Source organism: Rutilus rutilus, assembly GCF_951802725.1.
Source record: "Rutilus rutilus genome assembly, chromosome: 21".
NCBI lineage: Eukaryota > Metazoa > Chordata > Actinopteri > Cypriniformes > Leuciscidae > Rutilus > Rutilus rutilus.
The window spans coordinates 28689104-28713834 of record NC_140226.1 but is presented as its reverse complement, the minus strand read 5'-3'; the positions used below and the strand labels follow the sequence as shown (position 1 = coordinate 28713834).

General features: G+C 35.0%; 2 protein-coding genes across 2 annotated transcripts; both read right to left on the bottom strand.

Moving 5' to 3' along the window:
* Positions 1-2728: 2728 nt before the first annotated feature.
* tmem179ab (transmembrane protein 179a-B) lies at positions 2729-9682 on the bottom strand. The gene is made up of 4 exons (XM_084393162.1): positions 9311-9682; positions 7386-7523; positions 6928-7006; positions 2729-5623 (listed from the first exon to the last, which is right to left on the bottom strand). The coding sequence occupies exons 1-4, from the start codon at positions 9610-9612 to the stop codon at positions 5441-5443; spliced, it is 702 nt and encodes a 233-aa protein (XP_084249288.1). The 5' UTR covers positions 9613-9682; the 3' UTR covers positions 2729-5440.
* A 1274-nt stretch (positions 9683-10956) lies between these two features.
* On the bottom strand, positions 10957-24230 carry LOC311281243 (uncharacterized protein). The gene is made up of 17 exons (XM_084394036.1): positions 24190-24230; positions 23836-24017; positions 23650-23739; positions 23415-23558; positions 22891-23013; positions 21790-21868; positions 21487-21676; positions 20400-20543; positions 20119-20309; positions 19624-19750; positions 19130-19235; positions 18919-19042; positions 17305-17426; positions 16518-16699; positions 15136-15613; positions 13245-13360; positions 10957-12425 (listed from the first exon to the last, which is right to left on the bottom strand). Exons 2-17 carry the CDS (start codon positions 23927-23929, stop codon positions 12300-12302), a joined length of 2436 nt encoding a protein of 811 aa, XP_084250162.1. The 5' UTR covers positions 23930-24017; positions 24190-24230; the 3' UTR covers positions 10957-12299.
* Between the last annotated feature and the right edge of the window lie 501 nt (positions 24231-24731).

The window sequence follows — 24731 nt, the reverse complement described above, 5'->3', positions numbered from 1 at the left end:
CGCAGCTGTCGTGTACGCAAAACTGGAGTATAACAGAGGCTTAAGAAGGTTCATGTCTACCTTTAAAAAATGAATGAGGGGTAGGGTAGTGAATGATGTCCTGGGTCGACAAAGACCCGAGGTGTGTTTAAGGGTTAATTCCGATGACACTTTTAGACACACGCATATCGCATGTGCTTATAGAATGTTTAAATGCATGGCTGGATCAATTCCTGCTAGTGTTGTACTTTACATTCTTAGCTTCAAATATTTACCTCACTATTTTGTCATAAGATACAAATATCAATATAAGGGCTTTCTGATTCAAAGGGTGAATTTAGGAACCCGTTGCACTTAATTTTCTTGTATTACACGAATAAAGACAGGATTATATTGTAGATCTATTTATGCTCCAACCTATTCAAGAATGGATTTATTTTCATGCCAGCTTCAAAAACATCTTAATGTTTTGGTGTCGTTTTATTTTAATTAAATATTAGATCAATGACAGTATCTAGTCATTTTTTTGTGCAACTGCAATTAAAACATATTCAAATATTTAACAATATTAAGAATGCAGTTAATACATATTGACTTGAATATATATATTTTGTTATTGGTTAAGTTTGTACAATGTCATGTAGTACAACTCCCCGAAACCTTAATGATATTTACTGAATGAATACTTCATTGGAATTAAAAAAAGAACACTATATTTAAATGATTTTTTTTAAGTAATGATTAAAATGTTGAACACTCGTCTGAGGAAAATGTGTCGTTACTTTTTGCGTGATGGTTACACCACATGATCATTTTAATGTCAGTCAATATAAACTTTTCTTGTAAATGTTATAAAAGTTTCCAAACCATATGAAACCAACAGGAACACAAAGAGTACATGTCTAGATTATTTTTTCAAACATGTTTACTTTTCTTTATCATGAACACTCTTATGCCATTGGATCAGACCCAAAATCAGTCGGGCTCTACTGAATGTGCACACTGTGTTCTCTATGAATCAATGTATCACAGCTTTTTAATGTCAGAAATTATTTCATTTATTTAATCCTTTTGTTTTTAATGCACTTGCTGTACATAATGTGGTTGAATGTGTCTGTGGAATGCAAGACGATGCTATTTATTTTACTAATAATCAAATATGTTTAGAGTACAAATATGCGTTTTATGCATTATCAACATGTATTAACAGAATGACACTAATCATTGTTAAAGAATATATTATATATAATGTACATGTGAAAAGAGAAGAACTGGCACAATGACGACACCTTTAGCATTTATCTACTTTACGAGTTGAAACGAAGGGCAAAGTTGTTAAGCACAAACGTTTCCATCTGCCACAAATTCTCCCCGAAAAGAGAAACAAGACTGTTCAAGGATGAGTTGGCCATATTTTGTCTCATGCACTGCCAGATTTAACTGGCAAATGAAAGAATGCCATTTTAGAGAGTTGAATGCTTTATGACGCCCGCAACATTTGAGTTTATATTTGACATGAACCTGTACCAGCATCTTGGCCTAAGCCTATGGTGCATTTATTTGTTTTAATCTGTTTTGTATAAGAATTTTCTTTTTCTGTCTTTTTTTTTTTTTTACTATTCCACTGAAGTTTTATACTTTTAGTCTTTTAATATTCCATTATAGCAGCAGTGTCTGTTTTCTAGTTTTTGGGTGAGCATTTGGAGAATAGTCAATATACAATAGTCTTTGGATTCTGGTGTCAAAAATAATTTGTCATTCTTAATATTTTCTCCATTAGCAACCAATTTGGCATGTATTGCTATAGTAAATAAGGAGATATTAGGCAGAATGACAGCCTTAGTCACACACACACACTCAAAAGTTTAGGGTCAGTAAGATTTGTTAATACTTTTTTCACAATGGGTGCATCAGATTGATCAAAAGTGACACTAAGGCTGGTTTCCACAGAAATATTAAGCAGCACAACTGTTTGATAATAAGAAATGTTATTAAAAAGCATCAAATCAGCATATTAGAATGATTTCTGAAGGATCATGTGACACTGAAGACTGGAATTATGGAATTATCACAGGAATAAATTACATTCTTAAAATAAAAAACAGTGAAATTAAATTGTAATATTATTTGTAATAATTATTCACAATATTACTGTTTCATGGTATTTCTGATCAAATAAATGCATCTTTGGTGCATACGAGAGCTTTCTTTCAAAATCATTACTTACCAAACCCAAATATTAGATATTTTTTTATCATATTGATTGAAAATACAATTGGATTAAATTCATCAGTGCAAGTGACGAAGAGAAACAAGTTAAAGGTGTACAAATCATCTGTGACCTGCATCAAATCACTGTGAGTTACTTGGACAGAAGCGCCTGATATTGTCAGACACAGAACAAATGTTTTATTTATATGGGTGTCATTTACATTATGTATTATTTGCTATTTATATGTGCATTGTGCACTGATTATTAAATGTATGCAGTAGACAGTTAATTGGCACACTTGCTTAATGTACCCGTTTGAGGGGTATTCAGACGACAAAAGGGAAATCAACTAAATATGTTGTACTGTTGGGCCAGCCAATCACTGAAGCAATAAAATTGCCCCAGGTCCAGTACATGCTCCTTTTCTGTAACGTGTATTTCAATAGAGGTGCTTTTTGGCAGTATATTCACTGCTTTTCTTTTTCCTTTCTTTTGTTTCAAAAATGTAAATATTAAAAACCAAACAGAGCTTTAAATGGTCATTAGTTTAAAGACTGAATTTTATTTTCATGATCAGAAAAATCACCAATTGCTTTGTATTTTCATCATCATTGCTGTTTATACTGCTATCACTGCTTTTATTAAATAAAAGCCCTAAAACTAATATAGGCCTATAATGTCGAAGAGATGTGTTCACACTATGACACAATAAATAAAAATGATGCACAAAACAATGTCTGCATAATTTTTTGTGGGCCTGAGTGTGTTACAGAATTACAGCGAATCACGACTCATGCTCACACACCATTAACTAGCAAAACTAAAATATAATCCTATAAATCAAAGGCATACATCAAAATGTATTCCAGCATGCGCAATAATACTTCAAAACATTGGGAACTATATGGAGTGTTATGGCATTAACTTTGTAGATTCTAGGAAAGTAAGTAAACTGAATGAAGCAAATCATTAAATAATCTCACATATTTCATCAGAGTGATGTCATGTCCCGAAGACAGTCACTTCAATATCTTTATAGAGCCTTCCTCTTCACCTGTGTATTTTTATAGCATATATGTACATGCAAGCATGTTTTAAATCCCTTTACATAGGAAAGATACTGTCACAGTCATATACATGATTATATATGTCTTACACATGGAGGCAGTACTGGAAGGGAATGATCTTTAAGTAAAGAAAACCTGAAATGGATCACACACACTTTAAAAAGTGTTAACTCTAGTATTGCCTGAGCTACAATGTATGTACTAAATCCAACTCCTCCGCTAACGCTGAAGGAATAGAGACTGACTGGAAGCTGTCGCTCTTATCTAGAACTGATTTAAGGAAAGCATTTGGTTAAGAAAAAACATAATTGTCAGTAAGACTTTGATTGTATGTCACACAGGATTTATAAGAACATTTATTTAAGCACACTTCCTTAAACGGATAGTTCATCCGAAGAAAAGAAAATTGTCATAATTTACTTACCCTCATGTCATTCTAAACCCATATCACTTTTGTTAATTTTGAAACACAAATGAAGAGATTTCTGTCCCTCCAATGAAAAGTTAATAAAGACACCATACAAGTAATCCATATGTGACCCTGGATCACAAAACCAGTCACAAGTCACACGGGTATATTTGTGGCAATAGCCAACAATACTAGCCTGGCTAATAATCGAGACGTGGTCTGGGAACCACATGTTCATTTTCTCATATTCGAGGCGTGGTTTACGAATGCCCAGAGCCGTTTATTGGGCGCTACGAATGTCTATCAAATGCGCCTGTACGTAGCTCATAGCCAATCGTTTCAATTATACCAGATGGCGTATGTAGAGCGACAGAAATTCGATGAGGAAGAAGGCGATGGGTCAGAGATTTATGTGTACACGATGGCGTTCAGCGACTAAACTACTTAGAGCACTATCTAAGGCTGCATCGAAAGGTAACTTCGCGTCTAATGCCATGTTGGATCCACAGACATAAACAAACTGCTTCGGTGTGTCGCATAGACGTCGTCATCGTCTTGCTGCTCCCTCCCCGTTCTGTGATTGGTTCCCTTTTTGAGGGGAAAATCTGGTCCATGGTGTCCAGGCTGCCTAGCAGCGTGAATAAAATCGCGCTGCGCACAAGGCAGCATGGGGAAACCCAGGCTACAACAATACATTGAATGGGTCAAAATGATCAATTTTTCTTTTATGCCAAAAATCATTAGGATATTAAGTAAAGATCATGTTCCATGAAGATATTTTGTAAATTTCCTACCGTAAATATATAAAACATTTATTTTTGTGAGTTAATGAAACACAATCGTGAACATAAATGTAGAACTTTAAAGGCGATTTTCTCAATGTTTCGATTTTTTTGCACCCTCAGATTCCAGATTTTCAAATAGTTGTATATCGACCAAATATTGACCTATCACAACAAACCTTACATCAATGGAAAGCTTATTTATTCATCTTACAGATTATGTATAAATCTCAATTTTAAAAAATTGACCCACGTGACTGGTTTTGTGGTCCAGGGTCACATATGATTGCTTTATATGATTAATAGATTTAATTTAGGCTTTTATTTACATAGAAATTGACCAATGCACGTACATAAATCACATCAAATATGGTAAATGGAAGCTGAAATGTGACGTGTGAGAACCAATGAGGTTTGCTTCTATTGATCATTTTTGATGTGCTATGTGCATTGATCAGTGTTTATAAAGTGATTATGTCTCTTTAAGAGACTTGGATTAATCTCTTAATTCACATGGATTACTTTTATACTGTTGCCATTAACTTTCTGAAGCTTTCGCTGGAGAGACAGGTTTTCGCTGGATTTAACATCTTTTGGAAAGGCTTATGGATTTGGCACAACATGATGGCAAGTAAATGATGACAGATTTTTCATTTTTGAGTGAACTATCCTTTTACATTATTCATGCTCACTGTTAATTTTGTTCAGGGTCTTGTGTTTTAAGCTCAACATCAAAAAATGTTGTGGGTAAATGATCTGTGACCTCAGTCCAAACAATCGAGTGCACATGAATGTCTATTCTCAGTCATCGTCCAATGTCAAATAAAATGTTCTTCAGAAGCATTTGGCTCAATTAAGCTCAACTGAGGTCAATCAAAAGTTGAGATACACCAACTAATGAGCCATATTTAGAAGCTTATGAATACATTTTACTTGACAGTACATTAATGGAAATGTTCTATAATAGTTGCGTTGCAAAATGTTGAGTTTATCATATCATGCCGCTTTTCTCATCTACCACATCTGAGCACCGGCGTGATGAGCGTCCGAGTAGGAACTCTTTCTCGTGGATCAAGCTGTCGACCAGGTCCTCTTGACGGTAGTTATGGTAGACCTTGAGAAAGGCCATGACTGTGATGCCCAGCCAAGTCAGCCAGGCCGCCCACAACCCAAACTAGAGGAAAGCAGAGGAGGCCTGACGGTTATATTCATGATAAAAATTGGTAATAAGCAGTGTGAAAAGCAAAATTTATCAAAACAAACTTTGCAAGTTGCCTTATCTGGAAGTCTACAACAGTTTGAAGGTTAATAGAGAAACTTTCGGGTCCATCATCCTAAAGTGAATGGGTTTTTTGAATGGGATTTTGGTTAAATACCTGAAATAACGTCTGTGGTTAAAACAACCTCAAGATACTTTCATGTTTTATTTTAAGACATAAAAATTGTCATTTAAAAAACGACTTTTTCCCAGCCATTGACGGAATTTTTCGCTTTCTGTGTTTTCACTGTTATATGGTAAGAATCATAAACTTTTGTTAGCCACATAGCTTATTTTCTGCAATAATCCAAAAGCCAATGGAAAAATCCCAAAAAAACACTGGCCTACAATACCTCATCACTGCATCATTCTATTGGAGTGGTTTGGTCTGTTTAAGGATATATAGGCCTTATAGTTAAAATATTTGAACAGTTTGATTTTTGAAAGAATGTCAGCTTTTATAGGAGGTTGCAAAAGTGTCTTAATTTGTTACTAGGTTGTTGTGAAAATGTTTTAGTGTTTGCAGATATCTGACTACGGGTTCGTTTACACGACAACGATGGACTAAAAACGGATACGTTTTTCCTTTGCATTATTCGCATACAGACGGCATTGTTGTCAAAACGATACCGTTCACATGGATCCACGAAAATGATTAAAGACGCTGAATTATTCATTCCAGGCCAGTAGATGGCGATGTCACTTTGTAAAGAAACACTACGCGCCTATAATCTGAACACGTAATACACATGCGCACGACGTCACCATTCCACAAATTCACGTTTTTGTAGTTTGCATAGAGACGATAATGGTATCGTTTTCAAAAACTTGCACTTTGAATCCCGTTTATAAAAGTTTGCGTTTTCAGGCCACCAAAACGCCATTGTCGTGTAAATGAACGGCCAAAACGCATAAAGAGTTTTACGCTTTTAGTGTACTACATAAATTTGTTAAAAGTTTGTTTCACAAAAAATAACATTCTGTCATATTTACTCTCATTTCATTCTAAATTTGTATGACTTTATTTCCGTGTAACAAAAAAAAAAAGTATATTTTGAGAAATCAGTGCAGAAGAACAAAAGTCACACAAGTGATTAAGTGTAATTGTAATAGAGTACATTTTTTAGATGAACTATCCCCCAAAAACAACATAATGAACCCTGTTGATAAAAAGCAGTCATGTCGTCATTTTACACAGTTTGTATTCTTAACTGACCAACCTGTGCTATGGCAAACTGGTCATAAAAAGCAGAGTTGTCCAACCCTAGTTCAAGATCAGTGTCCTGGAGATCCTCACAGCTAGAAATGAACAGTAGTCATTGTTAGAAATGATTCACAGATTCTTGAAGAATCAACATTTATTGAGAGGATTCTGTTCATAAAAACTTGAAGAACAAAGCCGCTTGTTATACAAACTCAGGGTTTATATTCAAATACTGTAGCGGTTTATGGACACTGAAACGTGACTGAACTTTAACAGTCACTGAAGTGAACTGAGGCAAAAAGCCCCTGGCTAATTTCAATGTCACTAAACCCTCCTCTGACAGAGAAAAAAGGCCCACACAATTAATTGGGGCTCTTTCCATGCTATAAAGGCAGTCTGAAAACATAAATCTCACATTGTTTTAGTGTTTTTTTTATCTACATACATACAGGCTTAACTGAACATCATGCTTACCTGCTGGGCATACTGCCTCCTTCTGTGATGGCATCACACCATAGGTTGAAACCCACACTTACTATTGTGCTGGACAGGAATACAGCAAACACTACGAATGTGCTGATGAGCAGGTTTAGGAAGGCATTGAAGATTGAGCTATATAAATAGAAGAGAGATAGTTTGCAAAAGTCATTGTTTACACAATCCTGCCACTCTAAACATGTACTATTTTTTATCTTCTGTGGAACACAAAAGAGGATATTTTGCAGATTTTTGAGTTGCTCTTTTCCATAAAATGAAAGGACAGTGATTCACACTGTTTAACTCCAAAATGCACAAAAAAGCTGCAAGCACGCCATACAACTTCTATTCCGAGTGTCCTGAAGATATACAAATAGATATATATATATATAAATTGAAAAGACTGAAATCTCAATTAAGCTTGCTTGTCCAATTAGCCATCCCAGACAGCAACATTAGTATCGGCCCACATCTGATTCCACACGGCCCGAATGTGGGCCGGATCTGGGCCGACACTGTGTTGCTGTCTGGGATGAGATGTGCAAGAACAAATGATGTTTGACACCACTGGCACAAAGCATCTCTTGATGAATATTTTGGCCTTTTCCTCACATAAAAGACCTGGAGTACGTGGACAACTTCTATGGTACTTTTACCATAAATCCCCATATACTCGTACTTTCCCATTATCTGGAAAAAAAGCAGCTCTTACATTCTACCAAACGTCTCTTGTTGTGTTACATGTAGGAAACAAATATGGGTTTAGAATATGTTAAAAAATCCATTGTTATTTTTAATGAAAAAGGTTGTTTATGAAAACCTCTGTAGACAGTTTTTTATGTAAAGGACTTTGGACGTTTTTGCTGGGAAAATCAAAAGGATGTGGCGTTTACACAAATTTTTGTACTTGAAAATATCCAAATATATATCTTTATAAACTATAAAGTTATACGGCCGTACGTTAGTCTAGTTCCGGCGGAAGAGTGACCTCTGACACGACACACGATGTATTGACAGGATAGATCAAAACAAAACACCAGTCATGAATTAGAAGTCTTAAATGAGAATTTTTAAAGAGAAATGTCAGAGGAGGTTGAGTTTGTTGCCCAGAACTATTTGTTTGAACCGCGAGGGGCATCTACTCTCAACTCTCTCGTGAACGCGAGGACGGTGATTAAAGTTTATAGAGTTATAATTATGATTATTTTTCTTATAAAAACGCATCGCTTCACTTCAGAAGACCTTTGTTAACCCCCCGGAGCAGTATGGATTACTTTTATGATGGATGGCTGCGCTCTTTTGGGCTCCAAAAAATGGTACCATTCACTCCCATTATAAAGCTGGGAAGAGCCAGGAGATTTTTTTTAATATAACTCTTGATTGTGTTTGGCTGAAAAAAGGTCATATAAACCTAGGATGGCTTCAGGGGGAGTAAATTATAGGATCATTTTCATTTTGGGGGTGAACTAACCCTTTAAGTATTCTGTAATTTAGTTATGGCCCATTAAAAGAGTAGGATATTTAACATGTCTATTAAAAGTAAACCACTATGATGACAGGCTAGAGACTAAAATCAGACAGCAATAATTAATCATCTCAATCAGTATGCAAATTCAGTCAATGACTTTTTAACTTTTCTGTGACTAAATCGTTCAAACGTACTATCACTACCAGCTCAATTAGACTTTATTAGGCCATAAAACCTACATAATAATACCATCCATAATCACAGATAGTATCAGTTTGTTATGATATTGAACAATTGTCCCATATAATAAAATATGAAACTAAAGTAATATTCTGCTATATGACATCACATAACTGCATCCATGCTTCCCAATCACCGCACTTGCACGGGTTTAATAGCTTACACGTGAGACATCAAATTCACAAGTTAAACGATGAAATGAAGAATCACTCACTCATCGTGGCCTTTGCAGATGAAGAGCAGCAGCCTCCAGGCTTGCACGGAGGCCAGGATGAGGGACGCGATGGCGACAGCGGTGATGAAGCTGCAGGAGGACTGAGGTCCCCATTCCTCAATGATGAAGCGCTGCTTAGACACCGTGATGTTCTCATTCTGCCACATACCCCGGGTAAAAAGCAAACATTTTCCTCGAAAATCCTCCGTGTTTTCCGACAGAGGTACTATCGCTATAAAGCCAAAGACGAAGGCTAAAAAATAAAGGATGCATTGCGCAAATATTAAATTATCCATTGGCATTTTGTCCGAGCTGTGTTGTCGGTGCGGCTCGAGCTCTCTCTCGCGCTGCTGCGGCTGCGCAGTCGGACTCTGCAGCACAGGCGAGCAAGAGATACAGCTGAGGGCATTTTTGGAGAAAATAGAATCAGAACCCCACAACACTTATTAGTAGTAGTTTTTATGGAAGGCTAATACAAAATCAATACAAAATGCTAAAAAATCGGGTAACACGTTTAATACTTATTAAATTAACAAATCATTAGGCCTAAGTCAGACAGTTTTATTTGTGTAGGGCTTTTAACAGTAGGCCTACTTATTGTTTCAAGAATAGGCAGCTTTACAGTAGTTTAATAACAAAATTCTACTTATTTTTAAATAACACTGAAAGGTTAAGTCAAATGTAAGCCTTTTTGTTACTATTCATTATGGCAATCATCTAAACACAGACACTAAAATAAAATAAACATTAATTCAAATATTCATTAAATATATATTATATTACATTATTCAAAAATTGCACATAAAAATACAAAACCAGTTTACAAAGCATGACAGAGCAAAAAATCAAGCTATATGAACTCCATTCAGTTTGCCAATGCACAGTTCTGAATCATAACAGACCTGTGTTCCTTTTGACAAATATGAACTCCATTAACACAGTCTTCTGGCTTCCGGCTTCAAGAATACTACACAATACTAATTCAATGAAAGGTCTGAAAATGAAAATAGTTCATTTTAGAAATATGGTTCCACACAAGGTAAAAAGAATAAATGCTGAATAGCTGTGAAAAATGAAAGGATGCACCAGGACGTGATTTTATCATATTAGTTCATTAATATTAATATAAATTAATAAAATTAATAAAACAGTGTTGCAGGTGAATATACTCAACTCAATTACACAATTCTCCAGCTGTGATCCTTGGACAGCCTTTGGTAAGTTTAAGTGCCTGAGCTTGACCAGAGTATATTTCTGAGTCTGCTGCTATAGAAATACTTCTTTAAATTTACAAACATATTTATTTTTTTACCTCAAATGGTGCTGCGTAACAGGAAAGACCCATGTACAATCATGGTCAGAATTATTGGCACCCTTGGTAAATATGATCAAAGATGCCTGTGAAAATAAATCCGCATTGTTTATCCTTTTGATCTTTTATTCATAAAATTTGCAGAAATATAACCTTTCATTGAAGTAAAATAATTGAAAGTGGGGGGGAAACCCTTATGGTTATGAAGCTTAAACATTTTTCCAAAGACAAATAAAAAACATTTCACTTAGAAAAAGGAAAACACGTTTGATTTATTTATTTTATTTTCTTTTTCATTTTTTGTTAGAAGTTAACAGAAAGAATAAGTAAAAGAAAAATATGATTGTATGTACAATAGTTCATATTTTATCCAAGACATGAAAATGTACTGCATAACAGTAGATACATAAAGCTTTCTTAAGGCGCAGAAGGAAGTCCAGTGAGGTGCTTGCTCAGCATTTGAGTCACTCTGCACTGTACTGTACAGTACTGTACACGCTTCAGCTGTTTTATACAAAGTGGATTTGTGAGGCGCAGAGCAGCCAAGAAACCATTCTTGCAGAACGGCAACAAGCAGAGGAAATTACTGTATGTGGGTCCATTTACCTTTGAGTAACAGCCAGTGCCAGAAAGTCCATTGAAGCAATGAGTGCAAATAAGTGAAACGGACGGTTGATTACAAAGAAGCCTTCTGTAAAGTGCAGTGAAAGCACTGTCACTGCCTGTACAGTAAGAGCATCATAACATAAACAATACTGTGTTATCACTTGGACAGGACAATAAGAAACCATTTTATATAGTGTTTTTACACTGTTAATTTTTTTTTTTTTTTTTTTTAAGTATAATCAACTTGGTTGTAAAAGTAACTTCAACTTACATTTTTATTGAATCCCGTATAACTTACTTTATATTTAAAAATAATAATAATAATTGTTAGAGTTATTACAAGAGATAATCTAAAAACATAAGTTGCCATGACTGATTGATAATTTACAGTGTACAAATAATATGTGACCCTGGATCACAAAACCAGTCACATGTCGCACGGGTATATCTGTGGCAATAGCAAACAATACATTGTATGGGTCAAAATTATCGATTTTTCTTTTATGCCAAAAATCATTAGGATATGAAGTAAAAATCATGTTTCATGAAGATATTTTGTAAATTTCCTACCGTAAATATATAAAACATTTATTTTTGTGAGTGAATGCAGCACAGTCGTGAACTTAAATGTAGAACTTTACATTTTTTTGCACCCTCAGATTCCGGATTTTCAAATAGTTGTATATCGGCCAAATATGGTCCTATCTATATATCAATGGAGAGCCTATTTATTCAACTTTCATATGATGTATAAACCAATTTTAAAAAATTGACCCATGTGATTTTTGTGGTCCAGGGTCACATATTAGCAATAAAAGCGAGTTCCTTTGGTGTCCAAATACCTTTGCATAATATTGCGTAAATATTGTGCCTTGAAAAAGCATTCTCTCATTTAACTGAATAGAAGATTCATCATTAAAAATGCATAGAATCTCAAATTGTAACTTTTAAAGGTGATGTGGTTGTAAAAAAGTTTACATTAATTTATTTTGATCCCTATAACTAATTTCTAATTGGTTAAACTGATGATGTTACAACTCGCCATACAACATCTACATATGCAAACATATTTTAAGCTCGTTTAATTCGTTTACTTGTCTTTCCTCGGCGGCCTCGATGTGAAGTTGATCCGTGATCCATCTGATTAATGGTCATTTTAAAAGATCCTCTCCGACCTGTTAATTCACCTTTCACAGCCTGAAAGCACAAAATAAAATAAAATAAATGTAGCTGTTTTTCAAAATAAAAGTGTTTCTCATCATTTCCTGTGAATGTGTGTGGATGGGATGAGAGAACCAATATCCTGGTGCCATTAATCAGTGCAGAAATCATATAAAAGAATACTGCTGATAAAGGCCATGATTAAATGTCTTTGACAGAGGGTTTTTTGGAAAACAGGAAATAATCCAGTTAAAAGAAAAAAGGTGATAGATTGTTTGCCATAACCTTCATGTATTCTGTTAACAGCTCCTAGAAGAACAATCATCACAGTCCATGAATAAACCAGATATGATTTGCTTGGCCACGATTAATGATGGAATCATTAGTAACTGAAATACTGATGTCACAACATTGAATAAAAAAGCCCCATTGGGGTTAAATTACATAGAATAATATTCAGGGCCTGAAATAAACATTCCAAAGGGCAACTTACATAATAACCATAGAGCATAGTATATTAATTATGCATTATCACCAATTAAGCAGATAAGATGAGATGAGATTGTGAGACTGATTAGTGCAACTCTCACTCTTTGTACAGAAGCAAACAATTTAGAACAACAATTTACATGCAAAGCCTCCATGTGTTCATTTTTAGCAGTCTAATTACAAGGACAGGCTTTCAGTAATCAAGTGATTATGTTGAAATAAAATGATTATGCAATGCACAGCTGCAATGCAAAAATCAGCCCACTTTACTGATGCAATACTGCCACTATGTGGGCAGAAGTCTGTTCTAGGATGTTTCTGCAAATGCACTCTTACACAAATCAGAGGTAAATGAGCTAGTCATACCTGTTGGACTTCTCGTTTTTCCACTTGTGGATTGGATGGAAAGTCTAAGAAGCTTCCAAGCCCATGAGGTGGGGGACGTCGTGGGTCAGGAGTGGTCCGCTTTACTATAGAGGAGGCTAAGAAGATTGATAAATTAGTGGCCCAGAGAATAAGGACAATGAGTAAAATAACATTGTCAATTTAAAGGTACACTATGTAACTTTTTTGTTCAAAATTAACAAAATTTGAAATAATGAGTCAATACATCATCAAACTTTCTTCCAAAATGTGCTTCTGTCTTACCCTGATTCACTATGGTAAGTCTATTATAATTGTTCATATTTTAGACTGGGCGGGATGGTTTATGGTGTGGGAGTGGCAGAGTTGGCACGATCGAGAAAGGTTGACGTGGAGCATTTAAATCTCTAACCTACGGGTAATCACTCGTTTAAATAAGACAGAACAGAAGAGAGTCTGCAGGGGAAAAGAGAACGCGACAGAGCTCGTAATAAAACAAGAATCAACATTAGCTTTGCTTTTCAGAGATGGCGATAAAAGTGACACGGAGATGGTTTGGTGAGTAAGGTATTTTATTGAGCAGATAAATTGGAGTTCTCTAACAGAGTTGATTGTAAAGCATCATCTATTGTAGAGGGTCGTTTCATTATGGATGTTGTAGCGCTGTGCTGGAGTTTATTTTCAAGAAAGTCCCGTGTCTATTAATGGATATAGCTATAGTAATGTCTTCAGCTAGTCAGCTTGAGGTCATTTCCATCTAAACTGGTTATAGTAGTGAATGTTTTATGAGCAGTAGGATTATCTCTTTCTTTTGTTCTTTTTTTTCGTTATAAGAAAGAACCATATTCATCCGCAGAGCTGAAAAAACAACCAAAACAATGTTCTTCCGCAAAATGCATGCAGTTTTGTTTTTTAACCGCTAGAGGGCTAATAGAATTAAATAGAAATTAAAAAGACATTTTTATTTAAAACTTTAATTATTTTTTTTTAAAGGAACAGTGATTTCAAATTGACAAATAAATAAAAATATTTAAAACTTTTTTTATGTAATCCATAATTAAAAATGTACTGTATTAAATGTAGCAGTAAAATAATAAATCAATCACAGTTGTTAAATGCAAAAACAAAATGATGAATTAATAACTATTCATTATACATTAATGTATTCATTTTAAATGAAAAAGCAGCAGCCAGTTGTTTTTCTTAATCAATTTGTCAGTTGTATAGAAAAAAAAAAAAAAAGTCAGACAGCCAATGGCAACCAATGTTTATTGACTGTAACAATTATGTTAAACAGTTATGTTTCTACATGAATTATTTGAACAGTTTTATATAAATTATGTATTGGTCAATCTGAAATGTTAATTATTTATATGTTAATATGTTTCATGAATACATTGAAATTAGTGGCGCTTATTCATCACAATAACTATGAATGTTTCACTAAAGGGTGCCCATCTAAATACTTTATGTCATATTTCTTCAATGGTATATGCAATTTTTTATTATTTTGCAAACTCTTCTTTGTGAAATGTTTTGTTTTGTTTGTGCACCCGTGTTATAGTATTAAAAATACTTTTATAGTTTCATTCATATTGATTCTTACTCATTGGTTTATCCATATTTTTATATTTCCAGTTTTCATTTATTTTAGTAAAAGTTTAATTAATTTTGTTGCATGTTTTTATTAGTTTTTATTTCACTTTTAGTTTTAGTTATTTTAGTACATCAGTTAAGTTAAACTCAATGAAAATAAGAAATCTTGCCTTGGCAACTAGCTGAAATAAAACAATTTATTGTAAATTTTGATTTATTTCAGTTAACGTTCAGTTAATGTGCGCTATGATTCTTCAAAGTAAATGTCACAATGTCTGATCCTTTTGGGCCACAGTACCTGTTATAGCCGGTGTGACGGGAGAACCCTGCTCTAATGCAGGAATCTGAGTGCCTGTCTCCAGTGCCTGTTTCCACCAGCTGGCCCGTTTACAGTGACCCACCCGGTCTGAGCCGGCCCGGAAACACACCGCCTGCGTGCTGGAGACCCTGGACTCACTGGACTCACTGTGTCTGCACTGCTGAGAGAGACTGAGCTGTGGGGTGCGGGCGAGCCTGGAGTGGGAGCCGATGGGATTCTGGAGTTGACGGGATGGTTGGGATCCGTCTCGGATGAGGCTGAGGTCCATATCCATGATGGAGCCTTTAAGGGCTCTTAGGGAACAGGCCTGATAGGGTTCTCCATCATCTGCTGAGAGGTCAGTCTGTTGGAGATGAGCCGGGACGTCATGCATGGTATCTGTGAAGCCGCAGGAAGTGAGGATTTCTGGCTGGTCTACGGCATCCTCAGGGTCACGACAGAAGCCTTCCTGAGATTCCTTCACCCAGGAGAGAGACAACACCAACAGTCAAAGCTTTGTTAACAGATGCTAAACGATTTAAGTGATGTTCATTTAATTAATTAATTAATAAATAAATAAATAAATAAATGTCTTCAACCTGATCACATTTACAGCTGCAATACATGGCCAGATTTTTTTAATACTATTCATAACACTACCAAAGAACACTACTGAAGCTGATGTTCATAAAACAAGCAATTTGTTAATTTAAATCTATTTTTTCCCATCTCTTTTGTTATTTCCAATAAATAGGCTAAATATATACAATAAATAAATAAAATGAAAATGTATGTATGTACTGAAATTGAAACAAATCCACATTTATTGAAGCAATACATGGTCAGATTTTTATGAATACTAATTTATGATATATTTTAAGAATATTTTCATATTTTAAGAATATTATAATAAAAGAAATAAATAATAAAAAGAAGCATTTCATGAAAGCTGCTCATATATATATATATATACTGCTCATATAAATTCATATTGCATGAATGAATGCATGAATTAATACAATTATTTAATTATTATTATTTATTTATTTTTAATCTTACCCGGATCACACTTATTGATGCTGCAAATAAACAGCCTTTTTTTAAACAAATAATATTTTTCAGAATATTTAAAGAACACTAACAAAGCTGATGTTCATATTAAACAAACAAACTAACAAATAAACAAATTATTTTTACGAACCCAATCCAAATCACATTAAATGATGTTGCAATACATGGTCACATTTTTTATTTAATAACATTTTTATAAACATTTTTAAGAATACTATCAATGCATACATTTGTATTTTACTCATATACACATGTGAGTGATTTACACTTTAAATAAAAAGCTGCGATATAGTCATTAACATGTCACTCACCCCTAAAGGCTTCAGCTCCAGAAAGCTGGAGGTTCCTGACGCCTCAACACTATCAGAATCCTGCAGATATTCATACTCTGTTTTCGGCTCTCTTGGTGAAGTAATCCACTCTTCAGTCTCAGTCCGATTCTTGGGCTTGATGCTAACGGCATCATCCGCAGTTTTATGGTAAATGAACTTCTCTGTGAAAAACGAGTGATAATGCTCACTCTGAGGCACAAGCAGTCCTCGAGAACAACTGTATTGCTTAAAAGTTGTTCTTTCATACTGTAGCTCAGTTACTGTATGTTTCAGAAGCATCAATATATTTTATTTGTCTAAGATATTTCACCCAAAAAATGTAAAAAAAATAAAACAAAAAAACTGCTCTTTTTTGCATGAAAAAAAAAACTAAATATAAACATTAAGTATATAAACTATATAAAATAGAAAGTGTGCAGCATAGCTCAGATTATTTAGACTTGAGATGTTGAGAGTTTTATTTAAATTCAGATCTCTGAGTGTGTGACATTAAGATCTCCTCTGAAACTATAGGACATACATGTGAGGTCATCGTCTTTTACTCAAGAGAGAAATTCTGCAAAACACAAGCAAAAGTCTCCACTTGCTCTTCATTTAATCTTACTACTGTCTAGGGGTGAGATTAATAATTGAGATATTACAGACATGATCTCTTCTGTGATTATTCTGTCGTGTGGAACGAGTCGACCGCTTTTACTAGATTCTAAATTATGAGGAAAAATTCAATTGATTAAAAAACTACCAGTCATAAATGTCAATGACTCACCATGATTGCGTGATAAAAGGTTATGACTCTCCGTCGGGATCTCAGGAATTGAGTGATTGGAAAAGTCCTGATTGTCCTCATTACTGTAGCAGTTAGGCTGGAGGTTAAGTGTGCTCAGGAGCCTATACAACAGCAAATAACACAGCATCATCATCAATGCAGTAGGGTAGAGTGGGGGAAAACGCCCCCCTTAAGGAAAATGTGACATTACAGTGAAACAAAACATAAATGTGACTAGAATTGCCATCCCGGTTTTGAGTGACTACGGCAGGAGACAGGAGTTATTCACCAAATATTAAAATTGCTCAGCCTTCATAATTAATTAGTATTTCCACTGAAAATATTTTTGTACAAAGGGGGCGTTTTGCCCCAGCGGTGGGGTAAAACGCCCCCCAAGGTGGGATAAAATGCCCCCTTTCTTACCAACCAGTTTGCTTCATAGATAAACAGCAAAATTAACAGACAATAGTTTTTAATCTCTAAAGGTAAAAGGCAAGTAATGTATCAACATGTATATCTATTAATATTTATTTCAGAAATGTTCAAAATAGGCAAAATTAACTACCTTCCATCAGTGAGCTAACTGTGCTAGCAAGCTAGCTAGTTAATGCTCACTTGAGGTATTTTTTTCATGTTTTGTTCAAATATTTTGATTTTACCACCTAGTTATACTGCATTAAGTGTAAAACAAAGGATTTGATAGACATAAATATTTTATTATAGTAATTATGATAGAGAAACTATGCCCCCAAGGGGGGGCGTTTTACCCCTCAGCGTAGGGGGCGTTTTACCCCACAAGCTATGAGTTTTTTTAAATAATGTTTAATTTTTAAAATATAATTATATTCCTTATAAATAATATATGATCTCAAACTACAGACTTCACTATTCATCTATCATACATCACTGTGATATCCTGCAGAACAATATCTTAAACACTTATTTACTAATATCTGAAAATTATAGCATTTACCCTGTAATCCTCTTCTCTTCAAATATGTCGCTGGTGTCAGCTTCTCCATAGAGATTTGTATATCCCCGTTATCAACGTAGTGCATAGCAACAGTAAAAATGTATCTTGACTACTTTTAGTGGTTATTTTGGGAAAAACAGGTGGGGGGCGTTTTCCCCCACTCTACCCTAACAGCTGTAAAGACTTTTAACAATGACAGAACGGAACGTTTAAACATTTCACACTGCTAGAATTGTCATAATTTTGGGATGATTTTGTCAGTTGGATATCATATAGCAACATAACAGAATGACCAAATTAATTCAAATTCACATGAAAAGGAAGTTGCAATAGTCTTTTCTTCCATTGTGATGTATATCCGAGTGAAATGGCTTCTCAAGCTAGAAAACATGTAGAGACTAGATTTTGTCCATCTGTAATTTCCCAGCTAAAAACACAAACAAAAATATGTTCTAAAAATGTTCTGCTGACGTTATAAAAAATATCAGTTTCCATAAAAAAAATACTAAGCTGCACAACTGTTTCCAACATTGATAATAATAATTGTGTCTGGATGTTTACGGAGGATCACGTGACACTGAAGACTGAAGTACTGACTGCTGAAAATGAACAAAATCAATGAGTTGATATTTGTTTCTTACCTTCTTTTCTTTGGTATTGGACATATTTCAGAAATAGATTGTCTGAGAATCCTGACAAAATCTCCAGGGGTCAGTTGGTCATCCGTTTGGTACAGCCATGCAGACAGTGGACGGGGAGTGTGTCCTTGAAACCCCATCATTTACACAGAATAAGAGGACTACATCTAACATCTTACAGTATATTTGAAATGAATACTTTAGCATAGCTTACCTGGTTCAGGTCTTACTGGATGTTGACCTATTGTTTCTTGATTCAGTATTTGTGATTTATCGAACTGCATATTTCGGCTTTCCGTCAAATGGAGATGAGCCATACCCTGCCATGAAAATTAGATGGTTGTCAAAGAACAGATTTGTTTATCAAATACCCCAGGGAGAAAATCATTACTGCACTGTTAATTATTTGACTATAAATTTACGGTAAATTGCAGGTTACCAGTTGCATGACTTTCACAGTAAGTTACTGTATCTACAGTAAGTAAATAATTGTGAAATGACAGCTGTATACTGTGACTTCACAGTAATTATGCCGTCGTATTACTGTGATTTAGCAGTAAGCTGCTGTAGTCTAAAGTCTAAATACGGTATTATATTGTGAAATATCACAGTTAAAGCCTGTGAAGTGGTAATAATGTAATTAACTGTGAAATATTACAGTTATATCTTGTGAAATCCTGGAAATATTTTACAGTGTGTGTGTATCACCTCGCATAGTGTGGCCAACGTATGACTACAAATCCCACAATTCTCACAGACGTGAATGAAGTGTTTGAACAAACGAACATCTTCAGTGTGAAGTCCTCTGAGCAGAGCCCAGGCTGCAGAGATACATCTGAAAAATAATCATAACCCATAATTATTCGCAATATAGGGGTCACCGTGATTTTGCTAAGTAAGACCTGTTCCTGGATCAGCATATTTTGTTTGGAAAACTTGGAAAAACATTCCCTATCCCCTAAAATCCCAACCCTACCCATTATAGGTATCCCTAAAATCAGAGGGAAATGGCAGGTGAATAACACTGATGTTGAAGCACATAACCCTGGTTGTAAGACTAAACTTTAAACTTCAAATCTTATTGGTTGATTGGAATGTCGTTCCAGGATCAACAAAGATGTTGATTCAGGAACATGTACTTGGCAAAATTATGCTCACCACAACATAGGATGATTTTGCAGAATAAGAATCATTGGGATTTACTTGTTCTGTATTAATACATCCACACAGAGTTTGATATCATGAATGTTCTCCACGGCTGGTGTGATGCTGTATAGATACTTCAGTGCTGCTTGATTCTCTCCTGTCCTCAATAAGGTCCTCAGGACAGCACAGTGGTGCCATGACAGTGCTGGAGGACAAGCTCTTGGGCTCAATAAGACATCCATTGAATCCTGGGAATAAAAAGTGCCATATGTTCAGCAAACAATGATGCCAGGACAATTTTTGATAACACTGAATGATGGTATTAAAAAGCGTCTCACTGTTACTAATCCGTGATCTAGAAGCCAAAATCCAAAAATCTGTTGGGAAAATGCAGATGGGATACTGAAAACATGGCAGAATGACTGCAGGAGATCATCCTTACACTGCAGGAAGTTAGACACATCCAGGACAAAGTACATTACCTGGAGCCTTATTAAAGAGAGTTAACCAAAAGTGAGGTTTAGGTTTAACTTTATTTTGATGGTCCTCTTTAGACATTCTGTTGACTATAAGTAACCTGCACCTACATGTCAGATAACTCCCGTTAGAGTATTAGTAGACTGTTAGGTTAGAGTAGGGTTTGGGTTAGTAGAGTAAGTTGACATACACTTGCAAAGTTACTCAGTAGAATGTCTGTTGAGGAGCATCAAAATAAAGTTTTAGCAGATATTAAGCAGACAGTTTAATACTCTAATGAGAGTTAGTTGACATGTAGTTGCAACGTTACTTATAGTCTTAAATACTTATAGTGTTTCCTCTATAAGATAGTCTCTTATGCTCGCCAAGGCTGCATTTATTTGATCAAAAATACACTAAAATCAGTAATGTTGAGAAATATTATTGGAATTTAAAATAATTGTTTTCTATTTTTTCCTGTGATGGCAAAACTGAATTTTCAGCATCATTACTCCAGTCTTCAGTGTCACATGATCCTTCAGAAATCATTTTGATTTGCTGCTCAATAAATGTTTCTTATAATTGAAAAAAGTTGTGCTGCTTAATAGTTTTGTGGAAACCATGCTCAGGATTCTTTGATTAATAGAAAGTTCAAAGGAACAGCATTTATTTGAAATATATATTTTTTGTATCATTATACATGTCTTTACTGTCACTTTTGATCAATTTAATGCAGCCCTAGTGAAAAAAGTATTAGTTTTTTTTTCTTTTTTTTTTGAATATGAAATGCTATCTAAAGTATATCAATTCTATTATAGGTTATTTAATAGCTAAATATAAACAGTAAAACATTTATAAACTAAAAATGGAAAAGATATACAAACATATATCATGGGTAACAGAATTTTGAATTAATGAATACCATAACATTTCAACATCAAAATATTAAAATAAAAACAAGCAGGATACAATGGCTTGGACAGACACCATGTCAATATTAGGCAGCAGCACCAGCTTTAGTAAAGCTTCTAGAGATGGTGGTGGGTACGTCTGGTAGGCACAGTCTTCTGAAACCCATATAGGCCCGTGTTGTTTGTCCATATGAGCTACCATACCCTGAATAAGAGAACTCCATCGGTACTTATCCTCAGCATAACTGCTGATGAGAGACAGAGCATGAGAATGTTGGTTAGTATTTAATAATTAATGAACTCATTAATTACTGTTAAATGCTAAATAACCATGATTTTGTCAGAGTGGAAAAGTAGTCACCTCAACTGCAGACATGTTCTCCTTTGTTTGTGGTCCATCTCACGCCACATCTGAGATATCCTCTTGAGCTCATGGGCTTCTAAAAAAAGACAAAGCAAAGAGAAATAAAAATGGCTGAAACAGCTGAAAAGCTATTAAATAGCCTATAATAAAATTTGATATAAAGGGGATAGTTCACCCAAAAATGAAGATATTTTGAAGAATGTCGGCAACCAGACTGTTGACGGTAGCCATTGACTTCCATAATATTTTTACATTTCCAACTTTTACTTTTTTCCAACAGAAGAAAGAAACTCTTACAGGTTTGGAACAACTTGAGTAAATGATGACAGAATTTTCATTTTTTGGTAAACTATCCCTTTAATGTAAGTTTTCAGATATTACCTTTCATGTGGTATGTTATATAGCTGTTTGTGAATGTAAAATGTCTGAAAAGTTTCAGAGATCAAAGTGTACGATAAATGGGGTTATTGTCTCCCAAAAGAAAGAACCAATTCTTAAATGCCTGAAATGAGTCATCAGTAATTCCAGTCTTACTTCCTGCATGAACTTACACAGGTGTGTAACAAATTTGCATAATGGCGGTCTGTGATCTTCATTGGCTGCCAGTGAACAACGTCTACTTTGACCCGCCCTCAAACACTAGTTGTAGCTGAGACTGGAAGAGCTGTGAAAATCCAAAGGATGAGGACTCATCGAACTGATACGGTAAAACCGACACTAATGTTTACTGTATAACTGTGTATTCAAGTGCTGAGGAAACCTTTGGAGCTGAAATTCAAATATGGTAATAGGCGTTTCATTTCCAATCAACCTCTAAGCGGTAGACCAATCAACCAACAGACTGGACCATCTGACCAATCAGAGCAGAGTAGGCTCTCAGAAAGGAGGAGTTTAGAGAGACTGAATCCTTTATCAAACTGTTTCAGGCACTGTGAGCAAAGAGGTGATGCTGCAATGTATATTATGAGAAATGTTTTGACCTTGGATACATGTAAACCTATTACAGGATTGCATTAAATTGATCAAAGTGACAGGAAAGACATTTGTAAAGACACAAACTTAATTTACATAAACAAAGTCCCCTATCCAGAATATCACCTGGGTACTTGGGCAGAAGTCCTGTGACGCTCCACCACTGCACCAGGCGGCCCAGCAGGATGTGTTGCCTCATGGCATGATGCTCTTGTTTCCAACAACCCCATATATATGAAGCCCTGCTTCCTAGTGTACACCCGTGAACAGAGATTGAAAACCAGTTTGTTAGAGCACTTCATATCCCAACAGTGTCATACTGTACTGTTATTTACAAACATATTGACATCCTTGGATTTTTTTAAATATCGCAAAAAATTTCCCAGAACATTGTTTTGGTATATGCATTTCTTTTGCTTTGCAATAGATAAAACACAAAATTAATAATGAATAAAACAGTGATTTTAAATTATTTCATCATTGTTTTTACTTTATTTGAAAAAATAATTGCAGCCTTGGTGAGCATAAGCAACTATTTTCATAAACATAGAAAAAATATTACTGACCACAAACCTTTGAATGTTGTATATTTTATTGGTGACTTTGCATGTGGTTTGTCAAATAAAGTGAACAGAGACTCCAAGACTGACCTTGTTTCGAGTGTAGAGGCTCACTTTGTTTCTTCACTAGGTGGACCAGAGAAAGCAGGTTCTTCAACTTGAGGACCAGTTTATGGACTAGAGCGACAGAGTTTTCATCTACAAACATCCACAAGCCTTTACATCGACTGGAACCTACAATCAGAGAAGAGCCAAGTGAGGTTTATCTGAACACCCTAAACAAAAGCGGTAAACCTCAACGTTTAATAAGATTTCAGCTACTCACAGAGCATTAACAGCTCCTTCTTGGCCAGTTCTGCTGAACTCTGAAGCCAGCAGTTAAAACGGGCCAAACTTTCACTCGTATCCCCTTCACCTATAGGAAACAACACATCAAACAATTAATGTGTCAGATCATTGTGATCCATATTGGGCCGAGACACTGGTACAATATAAGACACTGAAGTCCTACCTTCAGCACAAAGGCCCCGTAAGCAGCCAATGAGGCCCTTGATATTGTTGTCTGTTAAAGCTTTATTCCACAAGACCTCTGTGTTTAGCATCATCCTGTTTTTCCATAAAGATCCTTCCAAGTGTTTCCACACGGAAACCTTAAAGATATCACCTACCCAATCTTGGCTTTAAAAGTTCGACCTTGGTTAAACCATGTTCATAGAAAGGAGAAAAAAGCTATTTTAACTTGTGCATATTCAAATGCTAAATAGTCAGTATAAAGGTTGTGTATTTTAACAGTTATTCATCTATACAGTAAGTGAAAAATTGTCCAAGCTCATAACTCATAAACATTGTGGTTACCAGTACTCACCAGATAAAGCACCCTTCACCCAGTGTCCTGCATTCAGATCTGCTGACTAGTATGTGCTTTCCCCTGACTCAATCCCCTTTAGGCCTGAATAATCCTTTGGATTTCATTTGCTGTCAGTACATGTGGTATTACATCAAATATGCATAAAACAGGAGTCGGCCAAATAAAGAATGCCTATTGTTTACAACAAAGCAAACAGCCTCAGAGTCAGGAGTCCCACTTCTAAAAGGGAATGTTAATGTATAGAAGAACATATTCTAAGCCATAAATAGACTGTTTTGTTCAGTTCTGTTGTGTTCTGTTTTGTTTTGTTCTCTAAAATAAAAAAGTATATTTTTTATTTAGCAATATTATTTAGCAATAATTTACATTTTTAGAAGAATAAACAAGGATCTTGTGCACATATGTGTGTTTTGGTACATACATATAATGTATATATTGCCTGTGTTATGGGAAAAGATTCAAAAGTAATCCCAATTTTTTTTCTCCAGATCTTTCAGGTCTATATTATTTTAAAAGAAACTACAAAGTAAAGTAATATG

What these genes read in the sequence shown, in the direction of transcription:
- tmem179ab (XM_084393162.1), bottom strand. Translation starts at nt 9,612, where the DNA reads ATGCCAATGGATAATTTAATATTTGCGCAATGCATCCTTTATTTTTTA. An exon ending in ATCTGCAAAGGCCACGATGA is followed by an intron (nt 7,524 to 9,310) that starts GTGAGTGATTCT and finishes CTATTTATATAG; the next exon opens with CTCAATCTTCAATGCCTTCC. An exon ending in ACCAGTTTGCCATAGCACAG is followed by an intron (nt 5,624 to 6,927) that starts GTTGGTCAGTTA and finishes GCTTTCCTCTAG; the next exon opens with TTTGGGTTGTGGGCGGCCTG.
- LOC311281243 (XM_084394036.1), bottom strand. Translation starts at nt 23,929, where the DNA reads ATGATGCTAAACACAGAGGTCTTGTGGAATAAAGCTTTAACAGACAAC. An exon ending in GAAGGAGCTGTTAATGCTCT is followed by an intron (nt 23,559 to 23,649) that starts GTGAGTAGCTGA and finishes CTCTGATTGTAG; the next exon opens with GTTCCAGTCGATGTAAAGGC. An exon ending in TGGAGCTGAAGCCTTTAGGG is followed by an intron (nt 15,614 to 16,517) that starts GTGAGTGACATG and finishes TCCTGGGTGAAG; the next exon opens with GAATCTCAGGAAGGCTTCTG.